An 11071-nucleotide genomic window follows, 5' to 3' on the forward strand; every position below is an offset into this window, starting at 1 on the left:
AGCTAGACCACCATGGAAAACCTGGAAGCACTAGACGGTCTAATCGTCCTATTATGGGACTCCTCAGCAATGCGTATCCGAGATCCCGCCTCGAGAGATTCGAACCCAGGACCAATCAGTCTCGCGCGCGAGCACTTAACCGACAGATCACTGAACCGGCATCCAATGGTGTTAATGTCTAACTTCAACCAATCCACGAAATTGAGCAACTATTCACTAATGTTTTCAGTGAGTTGATATCTCCCAACAGATCTGGTTGAACTTTGCTTCCAGGTTTTCCATGGTGGTCTAGCTTCAATTGACTCATGATTTCAACTATACAATCATTAAAATCTACACAAAACCCCCTTCTGAAAATGATTACTAGTTCCCTTGATAATAATAACGTTTTTATTATCACCATTATTATAATTATTATCTTTTAGAAAAATAAGTATATAGTTGGGATTGGACAGCTTTAAAAATGAATTCGGCGAGAAGGGAAATATTTACTGAACGAAGAGATATAACTAATTGTAACATCTACGTTAAGTGATTGCAGGTAGTCGGTGGGAAACCCTGGTCCAAGTACACCTATCAGTATCAGTTCCTTTAAAATTCCAGATATACCTTGCCAGTCAGCCCCAATCAGCATGAAACTCGGGTCTATATTTCCCTTAAAAGACAGGGTTGTCTGGCAACTATCCTCAACCGCTTAAGTCGAAGTCGTCATTTAAATTAATCGGTACATTGTAACTTTATCTATATAATTTGATCAGCGCTAAGGAATAAAAAACAATGAATCGGTCACTAATCAGTGCTTAATTTGTTTAAGTAATATCTGCTTCGGGAAACAAAGGAATTTAAATGACTTAGTTAGATAAGATATTATTTTGTTGAGGGTTAGCTGAAGTGGTGGTCCAAAAACAGTATCTACACGTATGGTACAACATGTAATTTAAATTAAAGCGAGAAATCGTAACCAAAAGTATAAATTAATATTAACAACCATAGCTAAGAAACGAAATTAGTCTTAAAAATACTATAATCGGATGGTGAGATATTCTACAGCAAGTCAAATCACTATAAAAATAGAAATACATACATAAATAGGTGACATTTGGATATGATGAAAGAAAGAAACACTACGCGTCAAGACCAGACAATCCTACCAATACAAATAACTAACAATCTCAAATAAAGTATAGTGAAACTACAGTTCTAATAAATGAAACTAAACTAAATACAAATGAATGGGATAAGACTGCTTTGTTCCAATAAACCCATCAAATTTACTACGTAGGCGTTTTGATACTATTTAGCAGTATAACACAAACCATGAAAATAAAGTTGGAAGGACCTCAAGTATATAAATAAAATGAATTTAAAATCCAGCCTTAGAGAAATATGAGTTCTTTATTCATTTTATCTGATAGTATTACTGGTCCTGTATAAGATGGATGAAAGTTTGGAATATTCGTTCGTTTTGTATCATATTTCCTCGAAGCACAAATCACAGGTTATATCAATGAAAGATCATTATTAATGTCCACAATTATTAAAACAAACCAGATAATTAAAGTGGAGAACAAGTACTAAGTCATTCGAAAATTCAATGTAATGACTGTAATCATCTAAACAGCTGACTATCTACCCGGGACAATACAATTATAATGAATGCCATATCACGACTACATAAAACTATCAAACACACCACAAGAGAAATTTGGTATGAAAATAATATCGACGAATTTCAATTTTAACCGTTTTTAGAAAAATCATACACCACATATCATTCAATAGTTAGTAAAATCAGTTCATACAGGCTGTTTTTGAAGCAGTACCATAGAATTCCGGACCCAATAGCTATTCATATTTGAACGATAGATAATGGAAGACTACGGTAGTTATAAACCTGATTGTTGGATATTTATTATACAACTTTCAAGTTTAAGCCTTGCCACTGAGGCCAGAATTCTATGATACTTCAACAGTAGTTCATGAATTAAACATACGAAATTCAGTTTGAAAGTAAAGTTTTTTATTTAGAATTTAGATAGTATTAACAAAAATTTTTCATCATTTTATTGGTTAAAAGATTATTTCAGTAGCTTGACTATCTGTTTAAAAGCAATAACTTTCAAAGTTCGACTTATTAGTGAGTTCATTTCCCATCAATCAATCTGAATAGCTTGTTTTGGAAATCTCATGAATGTAAATGCATTCTTGAGCACTTAAATTAAGAGGCGAACAAACTAAGAATGTTGAACTCTTGTTCCTTTTCATGATTTGTTGACAACTGAAATATTGAGTTTGAAGTATTTGTAGTTATTCGTCTTGTGTTCTGTTCTATCTCAATTAGTCATTTACTTTCAAATAAATTCTTCTGACTTCATCTCACCGAAAAAGTCTAAACTTTTATGGTTAAGTTTATCTACCAGATAGAGGGCTCAGTACTTTTTGTGAGAACTAGGAATTTCTAGTTAACATCAACACGGACGTGACTAATTCGAATTATTAACCTTTTGAGTTGGTCTATCGTTTATTATTCATTATAATTTGAAAATTAAGTTTTCTTCAGAATATGGACACTGATATATAAACTATTTTACCATATTATTTGGAACATGTTATAACGATGTATCTGTTCAAGTAATAACAAATCTCAACAAGCAATTAAGTGGAAGCTCTAGAACTTAACGGAAATACATGTGAAAGATATGAGAAGATAAATTTAAGTACAGAGAAAGCAAACAACCATAGTTCCTGTAATTTACGTCGATTGTCGATGTATTAAAATCAATATGACCTAAATATATAAACCTACTATATTCGAACACTATTGATGTTTTTCATAAAGTTATCTCAGTATCCAAGGCTGAACTTTATATATTCAGGTTTAAATTACCCCTACTCTGCTGACCGAAATGGATAAAGAGAAATTCTGACCAGCTAACTAATAGTTGAAAAGCGAATGATTCGACTTTCAACTCCTCATCCCATATATAAATAAAATCTTAATAAACTTTAGTTTATGTGTATATAAACTTACTTCAGGAGTGCCACAAAACGTTAGTGTAGTCGATTGACTGGCAGAATTTTGTTTACATAAACCAAAATCTGTTAGGATTGCATATCCCTTAAATAGAAATTTTAGAAAATGATTATTCCTTAAATAAAATCAAACTAAGAAGTTAATGATAAAAAGGGCTAATAGTTTTCAATGAAGTATATATTTTGAACATAGAAAAACATGGTTTCACGTCGATTAATACAAGAAGAGGTCAGTAGATGGTAATTCAATTGATTGTTAAGTTTCGTATGTTAGTCAAAAGGGAAAACAATATTTAAAACCATAAATATCAAATTATGTATAGGCTAAAAGATATGAACCTGCATTTTTTAACAGCGAAGTAATTCGACTCACATAAATTATGATCTCATTGTAGATTTTAAATTCTTTAAACTTCAGAATTTGTTAATGATAAACGCAAAGATCAAGGTATATCTATATATGGATTTCTGATGATGAATTTCCTTTAAGTTTAAATCTTCTCTTCAAAACTGGTCTAAATCATATCAAGTCCTTAATATGCAAAATAAAACATCCAATCCTCTTGAACACTTTTAGTATTTCGGATGTCTTTTTAAGACTGACAAGATCATCAGCCTACCAAATGGTGATTATACTGTAATGAGCGAAAACTCAGGTGCGGAAAACCAATCTATTGTTTAAGGCGAAATTAAGCAGTGGCTTTGTAAAATATGGAAATCATACATCAAATACATAATTTGCACATCTTTATTGAGTTGTTCTTTACATATTCCATTATTTCTATAATTCTGTTGCGATTTCGATTCTTTTCCGACTTCCTTTCTGTTCTCCTCAACTCAATTTTCTGCTGCAAGCCATCCAAATTCCGGTTGAGGCTACATACTGCTTATCTCTACTAGTATAAGTAGAATACATCACAATATTACGCACTAGTATGCTTTATATCACTTTACGACAATGAAATATGGTTTAAAAGGTAAGGGACAAAGGTATGTTGCTATTACTTGATCATAGGTTTATTAAAATCATTGTCGATGTGTGTTTGAAGTGTCATTGAGTAGTGGTAAGGTTGGGTCTAGAGAATTAACTAAAGATGGTAAATTGGTTAACAATGATGTAATCCTTCTTCGACTGAAGTGCTTCAGAAGTGCATTACATACTCCAACTCATCTTCTACGTTGTAGCCATATCCTGGTCAGCAAAGGGCTAAAGTATCAATATTTATTATCTCAGATTACGTATTTAAACAAAAGTTTGGGACTCTTTTAATTGTCGACTTCTATTGTTACAGAAAATCATAACCTCTGTTTGTAAAGTAGAACGGTAAAAATGACGAAAAACATAACTAATAAACCTTTTTTCAAAACCAAATACTTACACAAATAATCAATGTTTGTGTAGAAGAATTGTGAAATTTGTTGTATTTTATAGTTTAAAACCTCGAATAGCCAATAGTTTTACAACCAATTAAAACTAGGAAGCAAAAGATATATGTCTCAACATCATGTGAGACTTTCCCCAGAAAGCATCCACGAACTCACTAAGGATGGAATCCAGTAATTCCAGGCCTCAACCCGATAGATGATGGTCACTCAATATTATGAATCAACAGAAGTTAGAGATGAAAACCATCGGATACCAAATTACTGATCAAAAAGTCATGGGTTTGATCCTTCGTAGGGTCGTGGATGTGTACTGATATTCAGTCCTAGATTAGGATGACATAACGATCCAGTACTACCTGGTGGTTAATTTTTATCTAAATGAAATTATCTTGTTCTGTAAAACTTTAAAATCATTGTTGTAGGAAATTGGATTGAATCGAAAAAATACATTAATTAGTGTCAACAAACACTGATGTATAAAACAGTGATTGAGATAATATTCATACAAGTCGATAAAAACCCGAATCATAACATTTTATTTAGATGATTATTATGTTTTAGTTATATCCATAATTATCAACCAATTGAGCCTATAATCAAACAAAAAAATCATTTAATCTATCACGCACTTTGAGCGATTATCATGAGAAGTTGTCGGCAAAAGAACTTTTAAGATGACCATGTTAGCAAGGTGGGAGTGAAATATTCATTTAAGAAAGCTGGGAGACACACGAATTCTACTTACCTTACTATCAAGAAGTATATTTTCAGGTTTTAAATCACTTTTAAATAAGCAAAAAAATTGTGAAATAGTTTTTTCTGATACAAGTCAATAACAAAAGATTAATGTTTATCAATAAAGTCATACATTTATCAGATGAGAATAGTTCTTATGCACAGTTAGATAAGATAATATAGACACAGTAACCAATATTTTTCTTCTTATTTCTCAACAATATTAAACACAATCAACATAAGCACATGTTAATCACCAGCAAGGTCTCAAACCCTGGGAGTTGAAGAAAGAATTACGATGCATCATGATGAAAGCCGCGATTCTTCGGAAGTCACGAGGCCAATGCCCCTGCTAACAACCAGAGTAACAATTAATATAGGTACATGGAATGTTCGAACAATGTGGGAAACCCGGAAGACCAATCAAATAGCTAAGGAAATGAGGAGATACAACTAGGCAGAGCTCGGAATCAGTGGAACCCATAGGACCCAAACTGGACAGAAAAGATTAGATACGGAAGAGATGCTGTTGTACTCTGGTCACGAAGAATAAAATGCTCCACATGTTCAGGGAGTTGCTTTGATGCTGTCCAAAGAAGCACGAAATGCACTTATTGGGTGGGAATCTCATGGACACAGGATCATCAAAGTATCCTTCAAAACAAAGAAGGAGGGGATCACAATGAATATTATCCAGTGTTATGCACCCACAAATGGTAGCAATGACGACGACAAATATCAGTTTTACGAGAGGCTGCAATCGATCATAGCGAAGTACTCAGGAAAGGACCTGGTCATACTGATGGGAAACCTAAACACCAAAGTCGGAATGGACAACTCCGTGTATGAAGATATCATAGGACAACATGGATTGACTGGGAGAAAAGAACGAGAATGGTAAGAGATTTTCAAATATATGTTCATTAAACAAACTGGTTATAAATGGCACTATATTCCCCCACAAACGCATACACAAAATTACACGGGTCTCACAGGATCACACCACAGAGAACCAGATAGATTATATTCGTATCAACAAAAAATTCCGAAGGACAATGGAAGATTTGAGAACCAGGAGAGGAGCTGACATAGCCTCAGATCTGGTTGTGGCTGCCAAGATGAAACTGAAGCTAAAGAAACACTGGACAGTCAGGAAAACAGCATTTCAAAGGTTCAATACAGCCTTCCTTAGAGATACTAACAAACTCAACGGATTCAAGATAATTCTCAACAACAGGTTCCAAGACTTACAAAATCTACTGGAAGAAGAAGACACTGCTATGGAGGACAACTGCCCCCGGATTCCCTGATACGGCCGAGAGTGGGAAGAGTCCACTCTCCCTCTCGAAATGCTCTCACATGGCCACGCGAATATATAGCCTCTGTCAGGAAAGTCCTACTAATTGCCTTCTCGTGGCATTACTGTTGTTTACGAAATCGAGAGGACGAAAGGCGAATGTCCGGCGCTTTAACCGGGTTGGTGGACACGGCGAGTCCACCTAGGGGAGTTGGAAAACCCTGACTCCAAACCAATGGTGCTCATGGGCTACAGTATCCTGAGGAAACAAATAGTGTATGAATCAATCGTTGGTCACCGGCTACCATGGGACTGCATCTCCTCACTATGCTCCAGTGCCTTGTGGATCAGACCTTTAGGCCAAAGGCTCCAGGTGTGGTTCCCTAAGAAAACCACCTGCTTCGGTTTGGGCACCTGGGCAGTATCACAGCCCTCACACAAATCAAACGAGATTTGTGTGGCGCATATATATCTGGTGCCCCTTGGTACCAATATTTATGTGTTTAAATGAAATAAAATAAACTGGAAAAAGATCAAAGAAGCATTAACTCCAATATGCCAGGTGCTAAGTCACAAGAAGCGTCATCATAAAGGATGGATATTTCTCGAAATCCTGGACAGAATTCAAGAAAGGAAGAACAAGAAGATAGCAAGCAACAACAGCTGAACAAGAACGGAGAAAGTCAAGGTACAAACTGAATACACAGAAGCAAACAGGCAAGTGAAGAGGAGCACAAGAGCCGACGACCAGAAATATATAAAAGACCTGGTAGGAAGAGCAGAAAAACTGCAAGAGGGAGAAACATGAAACAACTATATGACACAACAAAGAAACTAGGAGAGGAATATAGTAAACCAAAGAGACCAGTCAGGGACAAAGAAGGCAAGACAATCACGGAGATTCAAGAACAGAAGGACAGATGGGTAGAATACTTCGAGGAACTCTTGAATAGACCATTCCCACTGAACTCATCGACCACCGAAGCAGAACAAATTAAGACAAATCAAGAGTGGGAAAGCTGCAAATCCTGACAACATAACACATGGACTACTGTAGTCAGATAAAAAGGTGACTCCGAAGATACTCCATGTTCTGTTCAAAAATATTTGGGAGGAAGAACAAATGACAACAGACTGAGAAGAAGGATACATCGTCAATAAATCAAAGAAAGGAGATCTCAGCCAGTATGAGAAATCAGCTGTAGAGGTATCACACTGCTATCGGCACCAGGAAACGCTTTCAACAGAGTTTTATTGAATCGAATGAAAGATTGAGACGATGCCTAAAAGGCTGCAAGAGAAGGAAATATGGGAAAATTGTATGATACAACAAAGAAACTCGCTGGAAACTACCGTAAGCCAGAAAGACCAGTGAAAAGCAAGGAAGGCAAGGTAAACACCAACATTGAAGAACAACGAAACAGGTGGGTAGAACACTTCAAAGAACTCTTGAATCGACCAGCTCCACTGAACCCACCCAATATCGAAGCAGCACCCACGGACCTCCCAGTCGATGTTGGCCCACCAACAATTGAAGAAATCAGCATGGCCATCAGGCAGATCAAGAGTGGGAAAGCAGCGGGACCAGACAACATCCCGGCAGAGGCACTGAAAGCAGATATAGCAGCAACTGCAAAGATACTCCACACTCTCTTCAGTAAGATTTGGGATGAAGAACAAGTACCAACAGACTAGAAATGACTTCTGACCAAGATACCAAGGAAAGGCGATCTCAGCAAATGTGATAACTACAGGGGCATCACTCTTCTCTCAATACCAGGAAACGTCTTCAACAGGGTATTGTTAAACAGAATGAAGGACGCCGTAGACGCCCAACAGGCTGCATTCCGTAAGGATTGATCGTGTACAGACCAAATTTCAACTCTACGGATCATTGTGAAACAATCAATTGAATGGAATTCATCACTCTACATCAACTTCATTGACTACGAGAAGGCATTTGATAGCGTCGACAGGACAACATTATACAGACTTCTTCGACACTACGGCGTGCCTGAGAAGTTAGTCAATAGCATACGGAATTCCTATGATGGATTAAAGTGCTAAATCGTTCATGCAGGACAACTCACCGACTCATTCGAGGTGAAGACCGGTGTCAGGCAAGGTTGCTTACTCTCGCCCTTTCTCTTTCTCCTGGTGATCGACTGGATCATGAAGACGTCAACATCTGGAGGGAAGCACGTGAAACAATGGACAGCTAGGATGTAGCTGGACGATTTAGACTTCGCGGATGATCTGGCTCTTCTATCACACACGCAACAACAAATGCAGGAGAAAACGACCAGTGTAGCTGCAGCCTCAGCAGCAGTAGGTCTCAATATAAACAAAGGGAAAAGCAAGACTCTCCGATACAATACAAGATGCACCAATCGAATTACACTTGACGGAGAAGCTTTGGAGGGTGTGAAAACCTTTACATATCTGGGCAGCATCATAGACAAACACGGTGGATCTGATGCAGATGTGCAGACGCGGATCAACATAGCAAGAGCAGCATATTTACAACTGAAGAACGTCTGGAACTCAAAACAATTGTCAGTCAACACCAAGATCAGAATTTTCAATACAAATGTCAAGACAGTTCTACTGTATGGGGCGGAAACCTAGAGAACTACGAGGGTCATATCCAGAAGATACAAGTGTTTATCAACAGTTGTCTATGCAAGATACTTCGGATCCGTTGGCCAAACACTATCAGCAACATTCAGCTGTGGGAGAGAACGAAACACATTCCAGTGGAGGAAGAAATCAGGAAGAAGCACTGGAAATGGATAGGATACAAATTGAGTAAATCACCGAACTGTGTCACAAGGCAAGCCCTCACATGGAATCGCCAGGGCCAAAGGGGGGAAAGAAGACCAAAGAACACATTACGCCGAGAAATATAGGCAGACTTGAGAAGAATGAACAAAAGTTGGATAGAACTAGAAAGTAAGGTCCATGACAGAGTGGTTTGGAGAATGCTGGTCGGTAGCCTATCCTTTATGGGAGGTAACAGTCGTAAGTAAGTAAGTAAGTAAGTAAGTAAGTAAGTAAGTAAGTAAGTAAGTAAGTAAGTAAGTAAGTAAGTAAGTAAGTAAGTAAGTAAGTAAGTAAGTAAGTAAGTAAGTAAGTAAGTAAGTAAGTAAGTAAGTAAGTAAGTAAGTAAGTAAGTAAGTAAGTAAGTAAGTAAGCAAGTAAGTAAGTAAGCAAGTAAGTAAGTAAGTAAGTAAGTAAGTAAGTAAGTAAGTAAGTAAGTAAGTAAGTAAGTAAGCAAGTAAGTAAGTAAGTAAGTAAGTAAGGAAGTAAGTAAGTAAGTAAGCGTGGAATACAATGGACAGTTTGGATAAAGAAAGACGATTTGGATTTCACAGACGATATAGCTCTTCTATTCCATACACATGAACAAATTCAGGTGAAGACAGCGAGTGTAGCAGAAGCCTCTGCATCAGTAGGTCTCAACATACACAAGGGAAAAAGCAATACAATGAAATACAACACAGAGAACACCAACTCAACCACACTTGGTGGAAAAGCTCTGGAACACGTGGGCAGCATCATCTATAAACAAAGATGATCCGCTGCAGATGTAAAAATGAGGATTGACGAAGCGATAGCGACATTCCTACAGTTGAAAAACATATGGAACTCAAAACAACTCTCAACCAACATCAAAATCAGAATATTCAACACGAATGTAGAGACAGTTCTACTGTACGGAGCTGAAACTTCGAGAACTACTACATCCACCGTCAAAAAAAGTAAATGTAGTCATAAACAATTGTCTACGTAAGATACTCGATGTTTGTTAGCTGGATACCATCAGCAACAGCCTACTGTGGGAGAGAGAAAACCAGGTTCTAACTGAAGGGGAAATTAGCGAAAGATGTTGGGAGTGGATAAGAAATACGTTGCAGAAATCATCAGACTGAATCACGAGACAGGTGCTAACTTGGAATCCTGAATGTTAGTGGGACATAGATTGGATTAAAGCATGTTTCATGCATGATGGTGTTGCTGAGCGCTGATTAGCTAATTCTAAACCAATCAGCCCTGGTAAATTACTGGAGAAAAATCTAGAAGCTTCTTATGTATATACTATAAATATATGAACGTTATTCAAATCAGTGATTGCTGTTCACTTATCATTATTATTTTGAATACAATTTGATTCCTGTTCAAAGTGTTCTGATTTTGGGGTCTTGTCGAGTGTCATCGTATAAGAAAACTAATCAATAGGAATAGCTGGGTCGTTTATATAGCAAAATACAATTATAACAGTGGCGACGGGGAAAAAGGAAAATTCATTCAAAATGCCTATATCAGATGACCAGCTCAGCCGAATACTACAACAACAGCAAGCACAACTTGATGCACAAATGCGGTTGTTGGAGACTATGATGCAACAGTTTAGCATCCAAAACTCGAGTTCACATGCTGTTTCAAGTACTTCTTGTGATGCAGTTGCTAACAGCATCCCAGAATTCATATATGACCCCGAAAGTGGAGATACCTTTCTCACGTGGTTCAAGCGTTGGGAAGATACATTTAGAATAGAATTCTGTCAACAAGATGACGCATGGAAGACTCGGTTGTTGATGCGTAAATTGGGAAGCAATG

At 37.0% G+C, this 11071-nt stretch overlaps 1 protein-coding gene across 1 annotated transcript in view; it reads right to left on the minus strand.

Moving 5' to 3' along the window:
• Smp_204050 (uncharacterized protein) overlaps window positions 1-11071 on the minus strand; it is a gene marked incomplete at both ends in the record, with an annotated part of 20543 nt that overhangs the window by 348 nt on the left and 9124 nt on the right. The window contains 2 exons of the mRNA XM_018799965.1: window positions 3032-3118; window positions 5165-5201. Of these exons, the coding sequence (XP_018653825.1) occupies window positions 3032-3118; window positions 5165-5201 (124 nt within the window). The remainder of the gene's footprint in view (window positions 1-3031; window positions 3119-5164; window positions 5202-11071) is intronic.

This window comes from Schistosoma mansoni, chromosome W, assembly GCF_000237925.1.
Source record: "Schistosoma mansoni strain Puerto Rico chromosome W, complete genome".
Classification (NCBI taxonomy): domain Eukaryota; kingdom Metazoa; phylum Platyhelminthes; class Trematoda; order Strigeidida; family Schistosomatidae; genus Schistosoma; species Schistosoma mansoni.